This window comes from Tinamus guttatus, unplaced genomic scaffold (genome assembly GCF_059628265.1).
Source record: "Tinamus guttatus ecotype Peru unplaced genomic scaffold, ASM5962826v1 Tinamus_guttatus_pri_ptg000260l, whole genome shotgun sequence".
Classification (NCBI taxonomy): Eukaryota; Metazoa; Chordata; class Aves; order Tinamiformes; family Tinamidae; genus Tinamus; species Tinamus guttatus.
Window position 1 is genome coordinate 4,126,944 of NW_028288794.1, and position 27,665 is coordinate 4,154,608.

At 40.2% G+C, this 27,665-nt stretch overlaps 1 protein-coding gene across 1 annotated transcript in view; it reads left to right on the forward strand.

The window, feature by feature from the left end:
* LOC104572228 (titin) overlaps window positions 1-27,665 on the forward strand; it is a 232,197-nt gene that overhangs the window by 176,711 nt on the left and 27,821 nt on the right. The window contains exons 257-277 of the mRNA XM_088526952.1: window positions 108-392; window positions 573-872; window positions 1,026-1,328; window positions 2,300-2,575; window positions 2,690-2,989; window positions 3,080-3,382; window positions 3,579-3,878; window positions 3,999-4,286; window positions 4,411-4,707; window positions 4,820-5,122; window positions 5,213-5,518; window positions 6,287-6,574; window positions 6,688-6,978; window positions 7,073-7,360; window positions 7,486-8,076; window positions 8,159-8,263; window positions 8,752-8,949; window positions 9,038-9,334; window positions 9,452-10,039; window positions 10,134-10,436; window positions 10,544-27,649. Of these exons, the coding sequence (XP_088383078.1) occupies window positions 108-392; window positions 573-872; window positions 1,026-1,328; window positions 2,300-2,575; window positions 2,690-2,989; window positions 3,080-3,382; window positions 3,579-3,878; window positions 3,999-4,286; window positions 4,411-4,707; window positions 4,820-5,122; window positions 5,213-5,518; window positions 6,287-6,574; window positions 6,688-6,978; window positions 7,073-7,360; window positions 7,486-8,076; window positions 8,159-8,263; window positions 8,752-8,949; window positions 9,038-9,334; window positions 9,452-10,039; window positions 10,134-10,436; window positions 10,544-27,649 (23,316 nt within the window). The remainder of the gene's footprint in view (window positions 1-107; window positions 393-572; window positions 873-1,025; window positions 1,329-2,299; window positions 2,576-2,689; window positions 2,990-3,079; window positions 3,383-3,578; window positions 3,879-3,998; window positions 4,287-4,410; window positions 4,708-4,819; window positions 5,123-5,212; window positions 5,519-6,286; window positions 6,575-6,687; window positions 6,979-7,072; window positions 7,361-7,485; window positions 8,077-8,158; window positions 8,264-8,751; window positions 8,950-9,037; window positions 9,335-9,451; window positions 10,040-10,133; window positions 10,437-10,543; window positions 27,650-27,665) is intronic.

Genomic DNA, 27,665 nt, shown 5'->3' on the forward strand with positions numbered 1-27,665 from the left:
GATTTTTCCTATTTTCTTTATGAATGTTTACATGCAGTCTCTATTTGTTTTGTTCTTATATTATTTCATATGATAAACATTGCATTTTGTTTAATTTTCTCTTTCAGAACCTCCTGAGATAGAGTTGGATGCAAGCATGAGAAAGTTAGTCACAGTCAGAGCAGGATGCCCTATCCGACTTTTTGCTATTATTAGGGGTCGCCCAGCACCAAAAGTCACCTGGAGGAGAATGGTTGTTGATAATGTCATCAGAAAAGGACAAGTTGATCTGGTTGACACTATGGCCTTCTGTGTTATCCCCAATTCAACACGTGATGACTCAGGCAAATATTCATTGACACTTGTTAATGCAGCTGGAGAAAAGGCTGTGTTTGTGAACGTCAGAGTCCTAGGTAAGTAACCATAAAAATACTTGTAGACAATTTTTTTTTTTTAATTACAGAAGTTTTTATGATGTCTAGCACTTACACTAGTAGTAATTCTCTCCATATAAGAAGCTACTAAGTCACTTAAAATTTACCTTGTTAAAGAAGAAAAGATACCGTAAATTCTCTTTTTTTTTTTTTTAATAGATACTCCTGGACCTGTGGCAGACTTCAAAGTTTCAGATGTCACCAAGATGTCATGTCATCTTTCATGGGCACCTCCAGAGAATGACGGTGGTAGCCCAGTGACTCATTACATCCTGGAGAAACGTGAGGCTGACAGAAAAACCTGGGCAACTGTCACTGCAGAACTAAAGAAAACTAGTTTCCAAATAGCTAATCTGATACCTGGAAATGAGTACTTCTTCAGAGTAACAGCAGTAAATGAATATGGGCCGGGTGTTCCAAGTGATATACCAAAACCAATCCTAGCATCAGATCCCTTATGTAAGTATGCATTTATGCATTTTTTATTCTTTTCCTTTATTATTTATTCCTCTATTAATTATTAAGATTTTGCATTTTTGATAAAACAGGTATTTCTAAGTCAGATAATGCTCCTAACCACTCAGTGGCTTCTTTTTTTTCTCCTTTGTAAAGGTGAACCCGATCCACCAAGAAAGCTTGAAGTAACTGAAATTACAAAGAACAGTGCTACTTTAGGCTGGCTGCCACCACTGCGTGATGGAGGTTCTAAAATCGATGGGTACATTGTTAGCTACAAAGAAGAAGAACAACCAGCCGATCGATGGACAGAATATTCAGTTGTTAAAGATCTATCCATTGTTGTAGCTGGTCTGAAAGAGGGAACAAAATACAAATTTAGAGTGGCAGCTAGAAATGCTGTAGGAGTAAGTTTGCCAAGAGAAGCTGAAGGAGTATTTGAAATTAAAGAACAGCTCAGTAAGTATCTGATTACATGCTTCCTATGTTAAATAATCTGTTTTAACAATCAAATGAGCAAGAATTTTAATTCTTGGACTGAGTCCCAGTAAGCCAGCAACTTTATGAAGTCATCTGGAGGTTTATAGTTAACAGTACTGAATACATTTAACATGTCAGAAAGCATGAGGGTTGAACACTAACTCAGAATCATTAAAGAATTTGGGGGTATGTTTCAATTTTGTACAAATGGAAGCAGAAGGTATGAACTGAGAAGAAATATGAAATACATTTCGTGAGTTTAAAGAGGAAGAGTCGGCACAGGAGTTCAAGAGACAAATGGGGCCAAAATGAGGAGTTGTTTTAAGAAAACAGAAATGAAATTGTTTGTAAAGTCAGTATAAATGTGAGAGAAGGAGGGAAGAGAGATTGACCCAATTAAGGTGTGTGATCCCTGAGGCACAAGAAGGCCTAGGTTAACGGGCAAATCTGGGGACAATTTGAAAGATTTCACACAGATGAAGTGGGAGAAGAGGGGCTCTACTTGAAGAATAATTCAAAGAATAATTCTGCCTGTGGAAGAACGTTTGGTTCGGTGAGAACTTACGTCTTTTTGCAAGATAGACAAAAAGGATGGGAAAAGCAAGGCAGCACTACAAGACAGAAACTTTTTCAGAGTGGGCAATGACATATTCCAGACATAAAGAAGAACTATATGTGATGCATAAATAGTGTGCTAGTCTCTACTTAAAAACATGAGAAAGTAAACCAAACTCAAAGATGTTCTGTAACTAGTATCAGAATGCAAAAGTAAAACTGGAGTAGATAATTGCCCACTGCAGAATCTCAAGTTGTCCATAAGCAGAACCTAAATTAAAAATTATTCGTCATTACTATTGAGAATACCACTTTAGGTAGAAGCAAAGAACTTTTGCATGAAAAAATAAGAAAAAGTTGAAGTTGAATTTATATGCTTTGTGCTTTTTTCCTAGTCCCACCTAAGATCCTGATGCCTGATCATGTTCACATTAAAGCTGGAAAGAAACTCAGAGTTGAAGCTCATGTATATGGGAAGCCTCAGCCAGTCTGTAAATGGATGAAAGGAGACCAAGATGTACTAGTATCCAGTCGCCTTGCTATACATAAAACAGAAAAATCTTCTGTCCTTATCATTAAGGACGTGACTAGAAAAGATAGCGATTTTTACACTCTTACTGCAGAAAACAGCTCTGGCACTGTTAGTCAGAAAATCAGAGTGATAGTCATGGGTATGTGTAATTTTATTACTTTTAAACCCAGACTTATAGAAAACAAGTTTTAGTAAATTCCACTGTTTGCCTTTTTTCTTATGTCCCTTCTTCTTAATGTATATCTATTTGCAGATAAGCCAGGTCCGCCACAGCCTCCCTTTGACATTTCTGAAATCGATGCTGATGCTTGCACTCTGGCATGGCATATACCTCTGGAAGATGGTGGCAGTAACATTACAAACTATGTAGTTGAGAAATGTGATGTAAGCCGAGGGGACTGGGTAACAGCTGTAGCTTCTGTTACAAAGACAAGTTGCAGAATTGGAAAATTGATTCCAGGAGAAGAATATATGTTCCGCGTTCGTGCTGAAAATCGCTTCGGCATTTCTGAGCCACTTACATCTGACAAGATGATTGCAAGGTTCCCATTTGGTATGTCAATATTTTATAACAGTATTTGTTTTTATAGTCCTACTAGTAGGAAAGCATGTAATTGATATCCATTCTTATGTTTCCCTCTAGATGTTCCTAGTGAGCCGAAGAACGCACGTATTACCAAGGTCAATAAGGACTGCATTTTTGTTGCTTGGGATAGACCAGATAGTGATGGAGGCAGTCCAATCACTGGTTATCTCATTGAGCGTAAAGAAAGGAACAGTTTACTCTGGGTGAAGGCTAATGACACAGCAGTGCGCTCCACGGAGTACCCTTGTGTGGGGCTGATTGAAGGCCTCGAGTATACTTTCAGAATTTATGCACTGAACAGAGCTGGTGCAAGTAAACCTAGCAAGCCAACTGAGCTTGTCACAGCAAGAACACCAGTCGGTAAGCCAAACAGACTAATAGTAACTGCTGTTATTATGGTTATTTTAATTATATATGCAACAGCATAATCTTCAATTTGCTCTTGTTTTCATGTTTACCATAACAGTGCTGTAAATAGGCTCCATTAAAGCCATTCTTTTTTTCATCAGATTTTTTTTTGTCAAAACAGACTATAACATAATCTTATTTGGCTTAGATCCCCCTGGAAAACCTGAAGTTGTTGATGTCACTAAGAGTACCGCATCACTGGTATGGACAAAACCAAAGCATGATGGTGGAAGCAAACTTATTGGCTACTTTGTTGAAGCTTGCAAATTACCTGGTGATAAGTGGGTCCGGTGCAATACAACTCCTCATCAAATACCTCTAGAAGAGTACACTGCTACAGATCTGGAAGAGAATGCTCAGTATCAATTTAGAGCAATTGCCAAAACAGCAGTTAACATTAGCCGACCTTCAGAACCTTCTGATCCAGTGACCATTCATCCAGAAAATGGTGAGAAATGTAACAGTATTTGAGAACTCTGATAAGAGTCTGTGCATTTTAACTAATACTTATGTGAGGAATTAGATGTTTATTTCTTACTAGTTTAATTTTTGTGTTGTTTCCTTTCAGTTCCTCCAAGGATAGAGTTGGATGTATCTATGCAGTCACAGCTTACAGTAAAAGCTGGAACTAATGTGTGTCTGGAGGCAAATGTATATGGCAAGCCTATGCCAACAATCACTTGGAAGAAAGAAGGGGAAGTTTTAAAACCATCTGAAGGTGTTAAGATCACAACTAAGAGAAACCTTGCTACAGTTGAGTTATTCAGTGTTAACAGGAAGCAAACAGGAGACTATACTATTACTGCTGAAAATGCAAGTGGATCAAAGTCAGCAACCATTAGACTTAAAGTACTTGGTAAGCTAAAGACTGTCTGTTAATAAATATATTTATAGTTAAATGATATAGCAAGAGCTAGAGCTGTAATCCAAGCTGTGATCCAAGAGCTAGAGTGGTAAGAATGGGATCTTAATTTTTCCAGATAAACCTGGTCCTCCCGCCTCCGTTAAAATCAAACACATGTATGCAGATCATGCAGCGCTTTCTTGGGAGCCTCCTCTGGAAGATGGAGGTTCAGAAATTACTAACTACATTGTTGACAAGCGTGAAACAAGCAGACCAAACTGGGCCCAAATCACTGCCAATGTACCAATTACAAGCTGCACAGTGGAAAAACTGATTGAAGGACATGAGTATCAGTTCCGCATATGTGCTGAAAATAAATATGGTGTTGGAGACCCTATCTTCACTGAACCAGCAGTTGCTAAGAATCCATATGGTAAGCATTTTGCAGTATAACTTCATAAATTATTGCTTTTTTGTTGTTATTTGTTTGTTTGTTTTGTATACGCTTATGAATGCGAACATAACTTTCAAATAAATCTTCACAGATGTACCTGGACCTTGTGATCCACCGATAATTAGTAATATTACAAAAGATTTTATGACTGTTAGCTGGAAACCCCCAGCTAGTGATGGTGGATCCCCAATAACTGGTTATATACTTGAGAAGCGCGAAACTAAGGCTCTGAACTGGATGAAGGTAAACAGAAAGCCTGTCATTGAAAGAACTATTAAGGCCACTGGACTCCAAGAAGGAACGGAATATGAGTTCCGGGTAACAGCACTGAATAAGGCTGGACCTGGCAAGCCTAGCGCATCATCTAAAGCGGCATATGCCCGGGATCCTCAATGTAAGCTAAAAGTAATAGCTATCTATCTCCAATGGTATGTCCAAATATTCTTGTACAACATTTTATATGACTAACTTTGCTATTTTTCAGATCCTCCTGGCCCACCTGCCTTCCCAAAGGTGGTTGATACTACCCGTAGTTCAATAAGCCTGTCATGGAGCAAACCAGCATATGATGGAGGAAGCCCTATTATTGGTTATCTAGTAGAAGTAAAAAGAGCTGACACAGACAACTGGGTCAGATGCAATCTACCCAAGAATTTACAAGCCACACAATTTGTGGTAACCGGCCTGATGGAAGATACAGAGTACCAGTTCCGTGTTTATGCTGTCAATAAGATTGGATACAGTGATCCAAGTGATGTTCCTGATAAACACACTGCCAAAGACATTTTAAGTATGTTCATTGAAAACAATTAACTCATTGACTTTTAATTCATAGGATAGGTTTGTAACAGGTCAGAGAAGGAGATTAATCTGGAATGTGATATTTCTGAAAAATTGTAGATTAAAAGTGGATAATCTGAAACAAAATGGGGCAGAACCGAACAGAATCTGAATATGGCGTCTGCTTCTTTTACTTGCATGCCAGATGCATTCACCTTGGGCCTTGAAGAATCTTTTTCTGTCTCTAATTATACAATCAAATTTTTCAGACCTCTCTCCCATTCTCAAAACTTTCAGTCTTATTCAGACCTTCTAAAGAATTTGAAGTTGAGATTACTTTATTAAGATTCTGTGTGGCACACTATTTAACTGTATGGCACTCATTCCTTAATAGCCATGCTGCCTACTCTATGTGCTTTGCTGTATTTACAAAAGCATTGCTTCATAGAGCTGTCTTGATTCAGTATATAGGGAACTGTTTGGGAAATTTTGAAGCTCCTTTGAATTATGAAGGAACTGTGAGACTTCTTCACATAATAAGAAATGCAGGTAGTGGTAAAAGAGAGAAGAGAAGGAAGAGAAGTTGGTTGAAAAAAAAGCCAAGTTTAAGAATTATTTTGAAGTTTGGAATGGGAATCAGGTCACTAACTAACATCACTATAGACATAAGAGCGAGTTAGTTAATCTAGAAAAATGATAGTAAACAAGATTTTCCTGTCACAGTTTAATGATATTCTTAAAGATGTTGTTTTAATTTCATGCTTTTTGTTACACACAGTTCCTCCTGAGGGAGAACTTGATGCAGAACTAAGGAAAGTTCTTGTGTTGCGTGCTGGAGTGACAATGAGGCTTTATGTGCCTGTAAGAGGACGTCCACCTCCAAAGATTACATGGTCTAAAGTGGGTGCCAACCTAAGAGATAGACAAGGATTAGACATCAAGTCAACTGATTTTGATACCTTCCTGCGTTGTGAAAATGTAAATAAATATGATGCAGGAAAATATGTCCTAAGTCTGGAGAATAGCTGTGGCAAGAAAGCATACACCATTGTTGTAAAAGTACTTGGTAAGTGTCAGAGTTTCCCCCAGACTAATATATTTATTCCCTTCTTACCTGAAAAGTTTTTGGGTTTTTTTTCTTTACTAAATCAAATGTGTGTGGGGGGTGTATTCATCTAGATACTCCAGGACCTCCTATTAACCTGGTTGTAAAAGAATCATCTAAGGATTCTGCCTTCATTACATGGGAGCCTCCACTAATAGACGGTGGCAGTCCAGTCAAAAATTACGTTGTTGAAAAACGTGATGCAGAAAGGAAGTCATGGTCCACAGTATCAACAGAGTGTCCAAAGACAAGCTACAGGATAACTAACTTAGAAGAAGGCAAATCTTATTTCTTCAGGGTTTTTGCTGAAAATGAATATGGTATTGGTGACCCCTGTGAAACTCGTGATGCTGTTAAAGCTTCTGGTAAGAAAAAATAAACTATTTCTTCTACTTCGCTATTCACATCATTTTAATTTTTAGCTTGAATGGGCCCTTACTATGCTTTTCTGTCTTCCAGAAACACCTGGACCAGTTGTGGATCTAAAAGCTTCAGCTGTAACAAAATCGTCATGCAATTTGGTATGGAAAAAACCTATCAGTGATGGTGGAAGCCGTATTTTTGCATATGTTGTTGAAGTTCTGACTAGTGAAGATAAATGGCATGAAGTTATGCGATCCAAGAACCTCCACTTTTCAATGAGGGACCTAAAAGAAGGACAGGAATACACTTTTAGAGTGATGGCCCAAAATGATGCTGGATATGGAACTCCAACTGAGCTCACAATTGTGGCAAGAGATGACATTGGTAAGAAGCAACTTAAGATCATTAGTAATAATCATTATTATGCATACCTACATATCAGGTGCCTTTAAAACAGCATCTGAATTTTAAAAAAAGAGTTGAGTAATCGGTTACTTTTGTTTTTGCAGTGAAACCTGATCTTGATTTAAGAGATCTACCAGATTTGTGCTATGTAGCTAAAGAAGGTAGCAATTTCCGTCTTAAAATACCCATTAAAGGCAAGCCTGTACCAACTGTAAGTTGGAAGAAAGGTGAAGACCAGGCACTTACTGAGAGTGGAAGAGTTGCATTTGAATCTACAGCAGTTAACACCACGCTTTTAGTACGTGACTGCCAGAAAGCTGATGCTGGAAAGTACACAATCACTCTGAAGAATGTTGCTGGCAGCAAAGAAGGCACCATTTCTGTAAAAGTTGTGGGCAAACCCGGTATACCAACAGGTCCAGTGAAATTTGAAGAAGTCACAGCTGATGCCATAACCTTGAAGTGGGGTCCTCCAAAAGATGATGGTGGTTCAGAAATCACTAACTATGTCCTAGAGAAGAGAGATAATGTAAACAATAAATGGGTTACTTGTGCTTCTGCAGTCCAGAAAACTACATTTAGAGTTACAAGACTTCATGAAGGAAATGAATATACATTCAGGATCAGAGCTGAAAATAAATATGGAGTAGGTGAAGGACTTAAATCTGACCCTGTCATTGCCAAGCATCCATTTGGTAAGTATATATAATTCATTTCTAAGCCTTAAAATAATGTTTCAGGAGAGAGATTTATTTTTTCATTTTTTGTATTGTTTAGATGTGCCAGATGCACCTCCACCTCCCAACATTGTTGAAGTTCGACATGATTCTGTAGCTTTAACTTGGACTGATCCCAGAAGAACTGGAGGCTCACCAATCACAGGTATATTTACAAAGGCCTGTTAATATTTCCCCTCTTAGTAGTTCTTCCTCCCTGTCAAAGAGCAAGATAAAACTATAAGCTTTATGTATACACATATATATATATATAAAATATAAACTATGCTTTAAATTGATTGATTTTACTGTTTTACTTCCTATTCTTTATTTATACTGTATTATTTTTAACGGTTGAACTTAAAAATCAGTAACAGAGAAAAAATATTTTTGTACACATTGCTGAAGCACCTAAAGAAAGAAAAATAAACCCAACTATGTACATTATCTGGGTCTTTAAAATTAACAATTTGCATTTATACAAAATATATAATTGCATACAGCTGTAATGTATATTCATGTCCATTTCTTAATCTGTTTTTCATTGTCACTCCAGCACGGTTCCTATATGACAATGCCATAAAGGCACAGTGCTGTCGTACAGGAAGATTTCTACAGAGCTTTCATACTTTACATCTTAAATTTATCTTTTAGGTTATCACATTGAAGTGAAAGAAAGAAATAGTCTTCTGTGGAAAAGAGCCAATAAAACTCCGATAAGGATGAAAGATTTCAGAGTGACAGGGTTAACCGAAGGTCTGGAATATGAATTCAGAGTCATGGCAATCAATCTGGCTGGAGTAGGTAAACCAAGCCTGCCATCTGAACCAGTTGTGGCACTTGATCCTATTGGTGAGTCATCAGGAGAACACAAATCAAATAAAAATTCTCAGAGTTGAAATCAGTGCTGTCTGACCATGGCTTATTATTTTTTCTTTAGATCCTCCTGGGAAACCTGAAGTTATCAGTGTAACTAGGAACTCAGTGACACTCATTTGGACAGAACCAAAATATGATGGTGGACATAAGTTAACTGGGTACATTGTTGAAAAACGAGATTTGCCTTCAAAGACATGGACAAAGGCTAATCATGTCAATGTTCCAGATTGTGCATTTACTGTAACTGACCTTAATGAAGGTTCCAAGTATGAGTTCAGAATTAGAGCAAGGAATGCTGCAGGAGCTATCAGTCCTCCATCAGAACCCACAGACACCATAATATGCAAGGATGAGTACGGTATGTAGATGGCATTAAGAACTGAAGGATTTTACTTGAATTATTAATGCTAAATGTTTTAATTTTTTCCTATGTTCTTGTTAAAATAATCATGGGGTTTTGGTTTGTTTTTCACAGAGGCACCAACTATTGTTATTGATCCTCCACTCAAGGAAGGTTTAACAGTGAAAGCAGGAGAAACCATCACACTGTCTGCCATTAGCATACGGGGCAAGCCACTTCCAACTTCATCATGGTCAAAAGCTGGAAAAGATTTTAGACCTTCAGAGCTTGTGCACATTGAAACAACACCAACTTCTTCAACTCTAAGCATTAAATATGCAGCCAGAAAAGATTCTGGTGAATACACAATCACAGCAACCAATCCTTTTGGTACTAAGCAAGAGAGCATACATGTGAAAGTTTTAGATGTTCCAGGACCTCCAGGGCCTATTGAGATCAGTAATGTTTCATCAGAAAAAGCCACTCTTACATGGTCGCCTCCTGCGGAAGACGGTGGATCACCAATCAAATCATATGTTCTTGAAAAAAGAGAAACCAGCCGCCTGCTCTGGACATTAGTTGCTGAAAATATTGAGAGCTGTAGGCATGTTGTTAGCAAACTCATCCAAGGAAATGAGTATGTTTTCCGTGTCTCAGCCGTAAATCATTATGGCAAAGGTGAACCAGTGCAATCAGAACCGGTTAAAATGGTGGATAGATTTGGTAAGCAAAATAAGACAAAAAGTGCAAATGTGTTTTTCTTATTTTAATAGATTTGATTTTTTTCTTATCTTCATACTTTTTTCTTCCTTATCAGGTCCTCCAGGCCCTCCTGGAAAACCAGAAGTAACAAATGTGACTAAAAATACTGCAACGGTTACCTGGAAAAGACCAGCAGATGATGGGGGAAGTGAAATAACAGGTTACTATGTGGAGAGAAAAGAAAAGAAAGGTTTAAGATGGGTCAGAGCAACAAAGAAACCAGTTTCTGATCTAAGATGCAAAGTAACAGGGCTCCTGGAAGGAAATGAATATGAATTCCGTGTCAGTGCAGAAAACAGAGCAGGAGTTGGGCCACCGAGTGATGCTTCAAACTCAGTCATATGCAAGGATGTTGCATGTGAGTATCATGCTTTTCTTTTAGCAAAGTTCATACAAATGGTAAGAGTGACTGTCTATATATTTATCTAACATAATGTGCTATCTTATCTTTTCTTTACTTTTCAGACCCACCAGGTCCACCTGCAAATCCAAGAGTAACTGATACTACAAAGACAAGTGCATCTTTAGCCTGGGGCAAGCCTCACTATGATGGTGGACTTGACATCATTGGCTATATAGTAGAGCATCAAAAGGAAGGAGAAGAGGAATGGATAAAAGACACAACAGGGACCGCTTTAAGAATCACTCAGTTTGTTGTTGCTCATCTGCAGACAGGAGCCAAATACAATTTCAGAATCTCTGCTGTGAATGCTGTAGGCGTTGGTGAACCAGCAATAATTCCAAGTGTTGAAATCAAGGACCGGGAAGAGATTCCTGACTTTGAGTTAGATGCCGAGCTGAGAAGAACACTTGTTATTAGAGCTGGACTAACTATTAGGATTTTTGTGCCAATTAAAGGACGTCCAACTCCAGAAGTTACGTGGACAAAAGATGATGTTTCACTCAAAGGGCGTGCCAACATTGAAAATACAGACTCTTTTACACTCTTGATTGTCACAGAGTGCACCAGATATGATGCAGGAAAGTATGTAATGACTCTCGAAAATGCTGCTGGTAAGAAGACTGGCTTTGTAAATGTAAAAGTTTTGGATACCCCAGGTCCACCAATAAACCTTAAGCCTAGAGAAATAACCAAAGACAGCATCACCCTCCAATGGGATATGCCTCTCATAGATGGTGGTTCACGTATAACAAACTATATTGTTGAGAAACGTGAATCAACTCGAAAAGCATATTCAACAGTCACAACTAACTGTCAGAAGTGTTCTCTAAGAATTCCTAACTTGGCTGAGGGGTGTGAATACTATTTCAGAGTGCTGGCTGAAAATGAGTTTGGTATTGGTGAACCAGCTGAAACTGCAGAACCAGTAAGAGCTTCTGAGGCACCATCACCACCGGAGAGCCTCCATATTATGGATGTAACACGGAACTCAGTTAGCCTGGCTTGGCCTAAACCAGAACATGACGGTGGTAGCAAGATCACTGGGTATGTAATTGAAGCCCAGAGGAAAGGCTCCAACCAGTGGGCACACATCACAACAGTCAAAACACTGGACTGTGTAGTGAAGAATCTAACTGAAAATGAAGAGTATACTTTCCAGGTTATGGCGGTTAACAGTGCTGGAAGGAGTGCCCCAAGAGAAAGCAGGCCAGTTATTATCAAAGAACAAACAATGCTTCCAGAGTTTGACCTCCGTGGTATCTACCAGAAAACAGTTATTGCCAAAGCTGGTGACAACATTAAGATTGAAATCCCTGTACTTGGTCGTCCAAGACCAACTGTGACTTGGAAGAAAGAAGATCAGGTACTTAAGCAAACACAAAGAGTTAATTATGAAAATACTGCAACCGCAACCATATTAAACATCAATGAATGTCTACGAAGTGATAGTGGCCATTACCCACTGTCAGCTAAAAATATTGTTGGAGAAGTTAGTGAAGTTATCACTGTTCAAGTTCATGACATACCTGGGCCTCCTACTGGACCAATCAAATTTGATGAAATTTCATCTGACTTCCTAACATTCTCATGGCAGCCTCCTTTGAATGATGGAGGTGTACCTATAAGTAACTATGTTGTAGAAATGCGTCAAACTGACAGCACCACGTGGACTGAACTGGCAACCACAGTGATACGTACCATGTTTAAAGCCACTCGTCTTACAACTGGAGTTGAGTATCAGTTCCGTGTTAAAGCTCAAAACAGATATGGAGTTGGTCCAGCCATTACTTCAGAGTCTATCATTGCCAACTATCCATTTAAGGTCCCTGGACCTCCTGGTACTCCTCAGGTGATTGCAGTCACCAAAGAAACCATGACCATTAGCTGGAATGAGCCAGTTACCGATGGTGGAAGCCCAATTCTGGGTTATCATGTTGAAAGAAAAGAACGAAATAGCATTCTTTGGCAGACTGTAAGTAAAATGATGGTATCAGGAAATATCTTTAAATCAACTGGACTTACTGATGGCATTGCATATGAATTCCGTGTTATAGCAGAAAATTTGGCTGGCAAAAGTAAGCCAAGCAAGCCATCTGAGCCTGTCTTTGCTTTAGACCCAATAGATCCGCCTGGCAAGCCAGTTCCTCTGAACATCACAAGACATGCAGTGACACTGAAGTGGACTAAACCAGAATATAATGGAGGTTTTAAAATAACTGGCTACACTGTTGAAAAAAGAGATCTTCCTAATGGCCGTTGGCTGAAAGCTAACTTTAGCAATATACTAGAGACTGAATTCACTGTAAGTGGTTTGACAGAAGATGCTGCATATGAATTCCGTGTGATTGCTAGGAATGCTGGTGGTGCTGTTAGCCAGCCCTCTGAGCCATCAGATGCCATAACATGCAGAGATGACATTGAAGCACCAAGAATAAGGGTGGATGCTAAATACAAAGACATTTTAGTACTGAAAGCAGGTGAAGTTTTCAGACTGGAGGCTGATGTTTCAGGTCGCCCTCCACCAACTATGACATGGACAAAAGGAGAAAAAGAACTTGAAGATACAGCAAAATTAGAAATAAAAATAGCAGATTTCTCTACTGTTCTTATTAACAAAGATTCTTCAAGAAAAGATGGTGGCGCCTATACACTTACTGCATCTAATCCTGGTGGCTTTGCCAAACATATCTTCAATGTTAAAGTTCTTGATAGACCTGGTCCTCCAGAAGGGCCTTTGACTGTGTCTGAAGTCACCGCAGAAAAATGTGTGCTGTCATGGTTACCTCCATTGGATGACGGAGGTGCAAAAATTGACTATTATGTGGTTGAAAAACGTGAAACCAGTAGATTGGCATGGACAAGCGCAGCTGCAGAAGTTCCGTTAACTAAACTGAAGGTTACTAAGCTGCTGAAGGGCAATGAGTATGTATTCCGTGTTATGGCTGTTAACAAATACGGTGTTGGTGAGCCACTGGAATCAGAGCCCGTTCTTGCAGTAAATCCATATGTACCACCTGATCCACCTAAAACACCTGAAGTTACAGCAATTACAAAAGATTCTATGGTTGTCTGCTGGGGTCACCCTGATTCAGATGGTGGGAGCCCAATAACTAACTACATTGTGGAACGTCGTGACAGAGCTGGTCTACGCTGGGTGAAATGTAACAAAAGGGTTGTTACTGATTTACGTTATAAAGTGTCTGGACTGACAGAAGGCCATGAATATGAATACAGGGTTATGGCTGAAAACGCTGCCGGACTTAGTGAGCCAAGCCCAACCAGTCCATTCTATAAAGCCTGTGATACTGTATTTAAGCCTGGTCCCCCAGGTAATCCTCGTGTTTTGGATAGCAGCAAGTCCTCCATTACAATAGCATGGAACAAGCCAATATATGATGGCGGCTCAGAAATCACAGGTTACATGGTTGAGATAGCACTGCCTGAAGAAGATGAGTGGAAGATTGTCACACCAGCAGTAGGTCTAAAAGCTACTTCCTTTACCATCACTGACCTCAAAGAAAATCAAGAGTATAAGATCCGGATATATGCTATGAACTCAGAAGGCCTTGGGGAACCTGCTGTTGTTCCTGGAACTCCAAAAGCTGAAGAAAGAATGCTACCTCCAGAGATTGAGCTTGATGCAGAGCTACGTAAAGTTGTCACTATCCGGGCCTGCTGTACTCTAAGGCTCTTTGTCCCAATCAAAGGAAGACCAGCGCCTGAAGTAAAATGGACAAGAGAACACGGAGCATCTTTGGATAGAGCAAGCATTGAATCAACAAGCTCTTATACTTTACTTATTGTTGAAAATGTGAATAGATTTGATAGTGGCAAATACTTACTGACAATTGAAAATAGTTCAGGCAGTAAGTCAGCATTTGTGAATGTCAGAGTTCTTGATACCCCTGGGGCACCTCAAGATTTGAAAATAAAGGAGGTTACAAAATCATCAGTTACACTCACATGGGAACCTCCTCTCGTTGATGGTGGCTCTAAAATAAAAAATTATATTGTTGAAAAGCGTGAGTCAACAAGAAAAGCTTATTCAACTGTTAATGCCAATTGCCACAAGACTAGCTGGAAAGTTGATGCACTGCAAGAAGGCTGCAACTATTACTTCAGAGTCCTAGCTGAAAATGAATATGGAATAGGCCTTCCGGTTGAAACTTCAGAGTCCGTGAAAGTATCAGAAAGACCACTTCCACCAGGGAAAATAACCTTGTTGGATGTGACAAGAAACAGCGTTTCCTTGTCTTGGGAAAAACCTGAGCATGATGGTGGTAGCAGAATTCTAGGCTACATTGTAGAAATGCAAAGCAAAGGCAGTGAAAAGTGGTCAACTTGTGCTACAGTAAAAGTTACTGAAGCCACTATCACAGGATTGATCCAAGGTGAAGAATACACCTTCCGTGTTTCAGCTCAGAATGAAAAAGGCATTAGTGATCCTCGCCAGCTGGGTATACCGGTTATTGCAAAAGATCTTGTGATTCCACCAGCTTTCAAGCTACTGTTCACTACTTTCAGTGTTCTGGCAGGAGAAGACCTAAAGGTTGATGTTCCTTTTGTTGGTCGACCCAAACCAACAGTGCTTTGGCATAAAGACAACGTGGCATTGAAGCAGACTACAAGAGTAAATGCAGAAAGTTCAGAGAACAACACACTGTTAACAATAAAAGAAGCTTGTAAAGATGATGTGGGAGCATATTTGGTTAAACTTACGAACTCTGCAGGTGAAGCAACTGAGACCCTAAATATTGTTGTCCTTGACAAACCAGGACCTCCAACTGGACCCGTAAAAGTAGATGAAGTAACAGCAGATAGTATTACTATTTCCTGGGAACCTCCAAAATATGATGGTGGCAGCTCTATCAATAATTATATTGTAGAAAAGCGAGACACTTCTACCACATCTTGGCAGATTGTGTCAGCTACTGTTGCAAGAACAACCATAAAAGCATGTCGATTAAAGACTGGCTGTGAATATCAGTTCAGAATTGCAGCTGAGAACAGATATGGGAAGAGCACTTTCCTCACTTCTGAGCCAATCATAGCCCAATATCCTTACAAACTTCCTGGTCCACCTGGAACACCTTTTGTAACAGCTGTGTCAAAAGACAGTATGGTGGTAGAGTGGAACGAACCAGTCAATGATGGTGGTAGCAAGATTATTGGCTACCACTTGGAGCGCAAAGAAAGAAATAGCATTCTGTGGTCTAAACTGAATAAAACACCTATTCTAGATACTAAATTTAAAACAAGTGGCCTTGAGGAAGGTCTTGAATATGAGTTCAGAGTTTCTGCAGAAAATATAGTGGGCATTGGAAAGGCAAGTAGAACATCTGAATGTTATATTGCACATGACCCGTGTGACCCTCCAGGTCGTCCAGAACCTATTATTGTCACAAGAAGCTCAGTAACACTTCAGTGGAAGAAACCTGTATATGATGGTGGAAGCAAAATCACAGGCTATGTTGTTGAAAAGAAGGAGCTACCAGATGGTCGCTGGATGAAAGCAAGTTTTACAAATGTCATTGATACCCAATTTGAAGTAACTGGCCTTGTTGAAAACCAGAGGTACGAGTTCCGTGTTATAGCTCGAAATGCTGCTGGTGTTTTCAGTGAACCATCTGAGAGTTCAGGGGCAATTACAGCAAGAGATGAAATAGAACCACCACAGATAAGTATGGATCCAAAATACAAAGACAATATCATAGTACATGCCGGTGAGTCATTCAAACTTGAAGCTGATGTTCATGGCAAACCAATACCTTCTATTCAGTGGCTAAAACATGATCAGGAGCTGACAAATACTGCTCGTATGGAAATAAAAAGTACTGATTTTGCAACAAGCCTTAGTGTAAAGGAAGCCATTAGAGTTGACAGTGGCCAGTACGTATTACTGGCAAAGAACGTTGCAGGTGAAAAGAAAGTTCCTGTTAATGTCAAAGTTCTCGACAGACCTGGACCACCTGAAGGACCTGTTGAAATTACAGGCGTTACTGCTGAAAAATGTGTGTTGGCCTGGAAACCCCCACTACAAGATGGTGGTAGTGATATTTCACATTATGTTGTAGAAAAAAGAGAAACCAGTCGGTTGGTTTGGACTGTTGTTGATTCAAATGTGCAAACCCTTAATTGCAAGGTTACCAAACTTCTAGAAGGAAATGAATATGTTTTCCGCATCATGGCAGTAAATAAATACGGAGTTGGTGAACCTCTTGAATCTGAACCGGTACTTGCGAAGAACCCATTTGTAGTGCCACTTCCACCAAAGGCTCCAGAAGTCACAGCTATTACCAAGGATTCTATGATAGTTGTATGGGAGAGACCACCCTCAGATGGTGGTAGTGAAATACTAGGCTATGTCCTTGAAAAACGAGATAAAGAAGGTATTCGCTGGACAAGATGTAACAAACGCCTGATAAGCGAACTGCGATACAGAGTGACTGGACTTTTAGAAAATCATGATTACGAGTACAGAGTTTCAGCTGAAAATGCTGCAGGTCTTAGTGAGCCAAGCCCACCTTCCACTTACTATAAGGCATGTGATCCTATTTACAAGCCAGGTCCCCCCAATAATCCTAAAGTTGTGGATGTCACAAGATCTTCAGTTTTCCTCTCGTGGGGTAAACCTATCTATGATGGTGGCTCTGAAATTCAGGGGTACATTGTGGAAAAATGTGATGTAAGTGATGGTGAATGGGCAATTTGTACCCCTCCAACTGGGATTAAAAACACTCATATGGAAATAGAAAAATTAGTAGAAAAACATGAATACAAGTTCCGTATCTGTGCTGTTAACAGAGCAGGAGTTGGAGAGCATGCAGATGTTCCTGGTTCTGTTGTCGTTGAAGAAAAGATGGAACCACCAGATCTTGACCTTGACATGGAATTAAGGAAGATTGTAAATGTAAGGGCAGGTGGCTCCTTAAGACTGTTTGTTCCTATCAGAGGCCGCCCAACACCTGAAGTAAAATGGGGTAAAACGGATGGTGAGATCAGAGAGGCAGCTATTATTGATATCACTAGCAGCTTTACTTCCCTTGTTCTAGACAATGTTAACAGATTTGATACTGGAAAATATACTCTGACTCTAGAAAACAGCAGTGGAACAAAGTCTGCCTTTGTCAGTGTAAGAGTATTGGATACCCCAAGTGCACCTGTTAACTTAAAAATCAGAGAGATCACAAAAGACTCTGTTTCACTTTCATGGGAGCCTCCTCTCTTGGATGGTGGAGCAAAAATAAAGAATTACATTATTGAAAAACGTGAAGCAACAAGAAAGGCATATGCAGCTGTTGTAACAAACTGCCACAAGACTTCATGGAAAGTAGATCAACTTCAGGAGGGCTGCTATTACTTCTTTAGAATCTCTGCTGAAAATGAATATGGAATTGGCCTCCCTGCAGAAACCAGTGACCCAATTAAAGTTGCTGAAGTTCCACAGCCTCCTGGGAAAATAACAGTGGATGATGTCACAAGAAACAGTGTCTCACTAAGCTGGGAAAAGCCTGAACATGATGGCGGCAGCAAAATCATTCAGTACATTGTTGAAATGCAAGCAAAGGGCAGTGAGAAATGGTCAGAGTGCGCTCGCGTAAAGACACTTGAAGCAGTTATTACTAACCTGACTCAAGGGGAAGAATATCTTTTTAGAGTAATGGCTGTAAATGAAAAGGGTAAGAGCGATCCTAGAGCACTTGCAGTTCCAATAGTCGCCAAAGACTTGGTAATCGAACCTGATGTGAGACCTGCTTTTCATAGTTACAGTATCCAAGTTGGACAAGATCTGAAAGTAGAAGTGCCAATTAAAGGTCGACCTAAACCAACTGTTACCTGGGTAAAAGATGGCCAGCCATTAAGGCAAACAACCAGAGTCAATGTTAGTGATTCGACTGACCTGACTATATTGAATATTAAAGAAACTAGCAAAGAGGACAGTGGCATATATGAAATTACAGTGGCTAATGTCGTTGGGCAAAAGTCTGCTTCTATTGAAGTTATAACTCTAGACAAACCTGACCCTCCAGTAGGGCCTGTGAAGTTTGATGAAATTAGTGCAGAAAGTATTACAATATCATGGAATCCCCCAGCATACACAGGTGGCTGCCAAATCACCAACTATGTCGTTCATAAGAGAGATACAACCACCACGGTATGGGAAACAGTCTCAGCTACTGTTGCAAGAACTACCCTGAAAGTGGCTAAACTGAAGACTGGTTCAGAGTATCAGTTCAGAATATTTGCTGAGAACAGATATGGGCAGAGCTTTGCTTTGGAATCTGCCCCAGTTGTAGCACAGTACCCCTACAAAGAACCAGGACCTCCTGGCACCCCGTTTGTGACAACTGTTACAAAAGACTCCATGGTTGTACAGTGGCATGAACCAGTAAATGATGGTGGCAGTAGAATTTTGGGCTACCATCTTGAGAGAAAGGAGAAAAACAGCATTTTATGGACTAAAGTAAACAAGACTATTATTCATGACACAAGTTTTAAGACAACTAACCTTGAAGAAGGAATAGAGTATGAATATAGAGTTTCAGCGGAAAATATTGTTGGTGTCGGCAGAACAAGTAAGGTTTCTGAGTGCTATGTAGCTCGTGACCCATGTGATCCTCCAGGACGACCAGAAGCCATAATAATAAAAAGGAGCTCTATCACTCTGCAGTGGACCAAACCAGAATATGATGGTGGCAGTAAGATTACTGGTTACATTGTAGAGAAACGTGACTTGCCAGATGGTCGCTGGATGAAAGCCAGTTTCACAAATATCATTGAAACTGAGTTCACTGTAACAGGGCTTACTGAAGACCAAAGATATGAATTTAGAGTGATTGCAAAGAATGCTGCAGGTGCAATAAGCAAACCTTCTGACAGTACAGGACCAATAACAGCAAGGGATGAAGTTGAGCTTCCGCGAATTTCAATGGATCCAAAGTACAAAGATACAATTGTTGTAAACGCTGGTGAAACATTCAGACTTGAGGCTGATGTTCATGGAAAGCCACTACCAACAATTAAGTGGTACAAAGGAGATAAAGAACTTGAAGAAACTGCTAGATGTGAAATAAAGAACACAGATTTCAGCACATTAATGATTGTAAAAGATGCTATTAGAGTTGATGGTGGACAGTACATTTTAGAAGCCTCTAATGTTGCAGGGACAAAGACAGTAACAGTAAATATAAAAGTCCTGGACAGGCCAGGTCCTCCACAAGGCCCAGTACATGTGACAGGAGTTACAGCTGAAAAATGTTCATTGGCATGGGCTGCTCCTCTTCATGATGGTGGCAGTGATATTTCTCATTACGTTGTAGAGAAGAGAGAAACTAGTCGCCTAGCATGGACCGTTGTTGCTTCAGAAGTTGTTCCTACAATGCTGAAAGTAACAAAACTCTTGGAAGGAAATGAATATGTTTTCCGTATTATGGCAGTTAACAAATACGGGATTGGTGAGCCATTAGAATCTGCACCAGTAATGATGAAAAATCCTTTTGTAGTCCCTGGTCCTCCAAAGGCCTTGGAAATTACCAACATCACAAAGGATTCTATGACCGTCTGCTGGAGTCGACCCGATAGTGATGGAGGCAGTGAAATCATTGGTTACATAATAGAAAAGAGAGACCGAGCAGGCATCAGATGGATAAAATGTAATAAACGCCGAATTACCGATCTTCGATTAAGAGTTACAGGATTAACAGAGGATCATGAGTATGAATTCAGAGTTTCTGCTGAAAATAGTGCTGGAGTGGGTGAACCAAGCCAAGTTTCACCTTACTTTAAAGCTTGTGATCCAGTGTTCAAGCCTGGTCCTCCTACAAATGCTCATGTTGTAGATACCACCAAAAGTTCAATTACACTTGGTTGGAGTAAACCTATTTACGATGGTGGTTCTGAGATCCAGGGATACCTTGTAGAAATCTGCAAAGCAGATGAAGATGAATGGTCACTTGTTACTCCACAGACTGGAGTGCGTGCCACTCGATTTGAAATCACAAAGCTCACTGAACATCAAGAATATAAACTACGAGTATGTGCTCTCAACAAGGTTGGTGTAGGAGAGGCTGCATCCATTCCTGGCACTATTAAGCCAGAAGATAAACTTGAAGCTCCAGAACTTGATATTGATTCAGAGCTAAGGAAAGGCATAGTGGTTAGAGCTGGTGGGTCTGCTAGGATTCATATACCATTCAGGGGCCGACCAACACCTGACATCACGTGGTCTCGAGAAGAAGGTGAATTCACAGAAAAAGTTCAAATTGATAAAGGCATGAACTACACACAACTCTCAATTGACAACTGTGATAGAAATGATGCTGGAAAATATATCCTTAAGTTGGAGAACAGCAGTGGTTCTAAAACTGCCTTTGTTACAGTAAAAGTCTTGGACACACCGGGACCACCACAAAACTTAGTGGTAAAGGATATAAAGAAGGATTCTGCCCTATTATCTTGGGAACCACCAGTTATTGATGGTGGTGCAAAAGTAAAGAACTACGTAATAGACAAGCGTGAATCAACTAGGAAGGCATTTGCAAATGTAAGTGCTAAGTGTGGCAAGACAAGCTTTAAAGTTGAAAATCTTACAGAAGGAGCAATTTATTACTTCAGAGTTATGGCTGAAAATGAATTTGGAATTGGTATTCCAGCTGAAACCGCAGATGCTGTCAAAGCCTCAGAACCACCTCTGCCTCCTGGGAAAGTAACACTTACAGATGTGACTCAGAGAAGTGCATCACTTATGTGGGAAAAACCTGAACATGATGGAGGTAGCAGAATTTTGGGATATATTGTTGAAATGCAGCCTAAAGGAACAGAAAAATGGAGTGTTGTTAGTGAGACCAAAACATGCAATGCAGTTGTGTCTGGTCTAAGTCCAGGGCAGGAATATCAATTCCATGTGATCGCCTACAATGAAAAAGGCAAAAGTGATCCCAGAGCACTTGGAGTCCCTGTGATAGCTAAAGATTTGACAATTGAGCCAAGTTTCAAGTTGATGTTTAATACATACAGTGTACAGGCTGGAGAAGATCTAAAGGTAGAAGTACCGTTTATCGGTAGACCCAAGCCTGCTATTACTTGGACAAAAGATGACCAGCCACTTAAACAGACAACTAGATTGCAAATTCAGGATACACCAGCATCAACTGTCTTACATATTAAAGAAAGCAACAAAGATGACTTTGGTAAATATACAGTAACAGCAACAAACACAGCTGGCACAGCAACAGAGCATCTGAGCATAATTGTACTGGAAAAGCCTGGCCCACCAAGAGGACCTGTCCGCTTTGATGAAGTTAGTGCAGATTTTGTTGTTTTATCATGGGATCCACCTGATTATACTGGTGGATGTCAGATAAGCAATTATATAGTGGAAAAGCGCGACACAAGCACTACCACATGGAGTATTGTTTCAGCAACTGTTGCAAGGACAACTATCAAAGCAACAAAGCTTAAAACAGGTTCTGAATACCAGTTCAGGATTTCTGCTGAAAACAGATATGGGAAGAGCTCTCCTTTGGATTCTAAATCAGTTGTTGTGCAATACCCATATAAGGTACCAGGGCCACCTGGAACTCCGTTTGTAACAGCTGCTTCCAAGGACCATATGATCGTACAATGGAATGAACCAGTTAATGATGGAGGAAGCAAAATTCTTGGCTACCACCTTGAACGTAAAGACAAGAACAGCATTCTTTGGACAAAACAAAACAGGTCGCTCATTACAGACACCAAATATAAAACAGATGGCCTTGAAGAAGGTCTTGAATATGAGTTCAGAGTTTCTGCTGAAAACATTGTTGGCATTGGCAAAGTCAGTAAAGTTTCAGAACTATATGTTGCCCGAGATCCATGTGAACCACCTGGCCGCCCTGAAGCCATTGTTGTCACAAGAAATAATGTCACACTGAAGTGGAAAAAGCCGGAATATGATGGCGGAAGCAAAATAACAGGATATATTGTAGAAAAGAAAGAACTGCCAGATGGTCGTTGGATGAAAGCCAGCTTTACAAATGTGTTGGAAACGGAATTTACAGTAAGCGGTCTTGTTGAAGACCAACGATATGAATTTAGAGTAATTGCAAGGAATGCAGCTGGTTGTTTGAGTGAACCATCTGAAAGCACAGGACCCATTACTGCCAGAGATGAAATTGAAGCACCAGGGGCTTCTCTGGATCCTAAATACAAAGATGTCATTGTCGTTCATGCTGGAGAAACCTTTGTTCTTGAAGCTGATATCCATGGCAAACCCATTCCTGACATCATGTGGTCAAAAGATGGTAAAGACCTTGAAGAAGCAACTGCAAGAATGGAAATCAAATCTACTATTCAGAAAACAACTCTTACTGTCAAAGACTGTATAAGAGTAGATGGAGGTCACTATACTCTTAACCTCAGAAATGTTGGTGGCACAAAATCTATACCAATCACTGTAAAAGTGCTTGACAGGCCAGGACCCCCAGAAGGACCTTTGAAGGTTACAGGTGTCACTGCAGAAAAATGCTACTTAGCATGGGCTCCACCTTTACATGATGGTGGTTCTAATATCTCACATTATATCATTGAGAAGAGAGAGACAAGCAGGCTTTCATGGACCCAAGTAGCTACAGATGTGCAAGCCCTTAACCACAAGGTAACCAGACTCCTTGCAGGTAATGAATACATTTTCCGTATAATGGCAGTGAACAAATATGGAACTGGAGAGCCCTTGGAATCTGAGCCAATTGTGGCTCGTAATCCATACAAACCCCCTGGTCCTCCTTCAACACCTGAAGTTTCAGCAATCACAAAAGATTCTATGGTTGTAACATGGGGTCGCCCAGAAGACAATGGGGGAGCTGAAATCGAAGGTTACATAGTTGAAAAACGAGATAAAGATGGTATCCGATGGACCAAATGCAATAAGAAAAGACTGACAGACTTGCGCTTCAGAGTAACAGGCCTTACTGATGGGCATTTCTATGAATTTAGAGTTTCTGCTGAAAATGCTGCTGGTGTAGGAGAACCTAGTGAGCCATCCATTTTCTATCGTGCCTGTGATGTCCTGTACCCACCAGGCCCACCAAGCAATCCAAAGGTGACAGATACTTCCAGGTCATCAGTTTCCCTTGCCTGGAGTAAGCCTATTTATGATGGTGGTGCTCCTGTTAAGGGATACGTAGTAGAACTAAAAGAAGCTTCTGCTGATGAATGGACTACCTGCACACCACCAACAGGATTACAAGGAAAACAGTTCACTGTAACAAATCTCAAAGAGAACCATGAGTATAACTTCCGAATCTGTGCCATTAACTCAGAAGGCATAGGAGAACCTGCTATTATACCTGGTACAGTCATTGCAGCTGACAAGATTGAACCTCCTGAAATTGAACTTGATGCAGACCTCAGAAAAGTAGTCACTGTACGTGCTAGTGGTACATTACGTCTCTTTGTTACCATCAAAGGAAGACCAGAACCTGAAGTTAAATGGGAAAAAGCAGAAGGAACAATTAGTGATCGAGCTCAGATTGAAGTCACTGGTTCCTATACAATGCTGGTCATTGACAATGTGAATAGATTTGATAGCGGTAGATACAACCTAACTTTAGAGAACAACAGTGGCAAAAAATCAGCTTTTGTTAATGTCAGAGTGCTTGACACACCTAGTGCACCTGTAAACTTGACAATCAGAGAAGTGAAGAAAGATTTTGTAACTCTAGCCTGGGAACAACCACTTATTGATGGTGGAGCTAAAATTACAAACTATATAGTTGAAAAGAGAGAATCCACAAGAAAGGCATACGCAACCGTTACCAACAACTGCACTAAGAATTCCTTCAAAATTACTCAATTACAGGAAGGATGTAGTTATTACTTCCGTGTTTTAGCTGTAAATGAATATGGGGCAGGCTTACCAGCAGAAACATCTGATCCAGTTAAGGTTTCTGAACCACCTTCCCCACCTGCAAAGGTAATTCTTGTAGATGTGACTCGTAACTCTGCTTCAATTAAATGGGAAAAGCCAGAGAGCGATGGTGGCAGTAAAATTACTGGTTATATAGTTGAAATGCAAACTAAAGGAAGTGTAAAATGGAGTGCATGCACCCAAGTGAAAACATTAGAAGCAACGATAACAGGCCTAACTATGGGAGAAGAGTACAGTTTCAGAGTGATTGCTGTTAATGAAAAAGGAAAAAGTGATCCAAGAGAACTTGGTGTCCCAGTCATCGCAAAAGATATTGAAATCCAGCCTTCTGTTGAGCTCCTTTTCAACACATTCACTGTGAAAGCTGGAGATGATCTTAAGATTGATGTGCCATTCAGAGGGCGACCTCTTCCAACTGTTACCTGGAAGAAGGACGGAAATCCCTTAAGAGAGACCACCAGGGTAAATGTTCACACATCAAAGACTTCAACTTCGCTATCCATCAAGGAGGCATTAAATGAAGATTTAGGACATTATGAATTACACCTTTCAAATAGTGCTGGATCAACAACAGCTTCTTTAACTGTAATTGTCCTTGACAGACCAGGACCTCCAACTGATGTACATATTGATGAAATTAGTGCTGATAGTATAACTCTGTCTTGGAAACCTCCAGAATATGATGGTGGATGCCATATTAGCAATTACATTGTGGAGAAACGAGATACTACCACAACAACATGGGATGTAGTATCTGCAGCAGTTGCAAGAACATCAATTAAAGTATCTCGTCTGACCACTGGATCTGAATATCAGTTCCGCATTTGTGCAGAAAACCGCTATGGGAAGAGTACTTATGCTAATTCTCCCTCTGTTGTGGCAGAGTATCCATTTAAGCCTCCAGGACCACCTGGAACTCCTCATGTGGCACATGCAACTAAAGCTTTCATGATTGTAACCTGGCAGGTACCAGTTAATGATGGAGGTAGCAGTGTACTAGGATATCACCTGGAGTGTAAAGAACGAAGCAGCATTCTTTGGACAAAAGTCAACAGAAGCCTTATACCTGATACACAGATGAAAGTTACAGGTCTTGAAGAAGGACTGCTATATGAATATCGTGTGTATGCTGAAAACATTGCAGGAATAGGCAAATGCAGTAAATCATGTGAACCAGTTGCTGCAAGAGATCCATGTGATCCTCCTGGTCAGCCAGAAGTCACTAATATTACAAGAACCTGTGTCTCACTGAAATGGACTAAACCAGAATATGATGGTGGTGCTAAAGTAACAGGATATATTATTGAACGCAGAGAGCTACCAGATGGTCGTTGGCTAAAGTGTAACTTTACTAATGTGCAAGAAACATACTTTGATGTAGGTGGACTTACAGAAGACCAGCGATATGAATTCCGTGTGATTGCCAAGAATGCTGCTGGACTTTTTAGTGAGCCATCTGAATCAACTGGGCCTGTGACTGTAAAAGATGATGTAGAGGCTCCAAGAATTATGATAGATGTCAAATTCAGGGATGTTGTAGTAGTGAAAGCTGGAGAAGTGTTTAAAGTCAATGCTGATATTGCAGGACGGCCAATCCCAGTGGTTTCTTGGACAAAGGATGGCAAGGAACTAGAGGGAAAAGCTAGAGTTGAAATATCCTCAACAGATCACTCTTCTGCAATAACTGTTAAGGACTGTATTCGGCGTGACTCAGGACAGTATGTACTAACATTACAAAACGTTGCAGGAACAAAGTCTTTGACAATTAATTGCAAAGTGCTTGATAGACCTGGTCCACCTGCAGGCCCAATAGAAATAAATGGCCTTACTGCTGAAAAGTGTCATTTATCGTGGGGACCCCCTCAAGAAAATGGTGGTGCCGATATTGATTACTATATTGTAGAAAAAAGGGAGACCAGCAGAATTGCATGGACACTTTGTGAAGGAGAGCTTAGAACAACATCCTGTAAAGTTACGAAATTACTTAAGGGTAACGAGTATATTTTTAGGGTGATGGGAGTTAACAAATATGGTGTTGGTGAGCCTCTGGAAAGTATTGCTGTCAAGGCCCTAGATCCATTTACAGTTCCAAGCCCACCTACATCTTTAGAGATCACTAGTGTGAGCAAAGATTCTATAACTCTGTGCTGGGCAAGACCTGAGAGTGATGGAGGCAATGAAATCTCTGGCTATGTAATTGAAAGACGTGAGAAAACTAGTCTAAGATGGATCCGTGTGAACAAAAAACCAGTTTACGATTTAAGAGTGAAATCATCGGGTCTACGTGAAGGCTGTGAATATGAATTCCGGGTTTATGCAGAAAATGCTGCTGGTCTCAGTCCTCCAAGTGAAGCAACACCACTGATTCGGGCAGAAGATCCACTCTTTTTGCCATCTCCACCATCTAAACCTAAGATCATAGATTCTACAAAGTCAAATATCACAATTGGGTGGACAAAGCCACTATTTGATGGAGGTGCTCCTGTAACTGCATACACAGTTGAATACAAGAAAACAGATGAAACTGACTGGACAACTGCTATTCAAAACTTAAGAGGTACAGAATACACTGTAACGGGGTTAACATCAGGCTCCGAATATGTCTTTAGAGTAAAATCCATCAACAAAGTTGGTGTCAGTGAACCAAGTGATGTCTCAGAACCTCAGGTGACAAAGGAAAGAGAAGAAGAACCTGCCTTTGATATAGACAGTGAAATGCGGAAGACTTTAATTGTAAAGGCTGGTGGATCATTCACAATGACTGTTCCTTTCAGAGGCAAACCAATCCCAATTGTATCATGGAATAAACCAGAAACTGATCTCCGTACACGAGCAAGCATTGATACTTCAGATAATTGCACATCCCTTACTATTGAAAAAGCAACAAGAAATGATTCAGGAAAATACACATTAACATTACAAAATGCCCTGAACACTGCTACTTTGACTTTAGTTGTCAAAGTTCTTGATACTCCTGGACCACCATCTAATCTTGCTACAAAAGATGTAACTAAAGAATCCGCTGTACTATCTTGGGATGTTCCTGAAAATGATGGTGGAGCACCTGTAAAGAACTATGTAATTGAAAAACGAGAAGCTAGTAAAAAGGCATGGGTCACTGTGACAAACAATTGTCATCGACTTTCATACAAGGTGACTGGCTTGCAAGAAGGTGCCATTTACTACTTCAGAGTTTCTGGAGAAAATGAGTATGGTGTTGGAGTACCCACTGAAACCAAGGAGGGAACTAAAATAACAGGTATGTTTCATAAAGA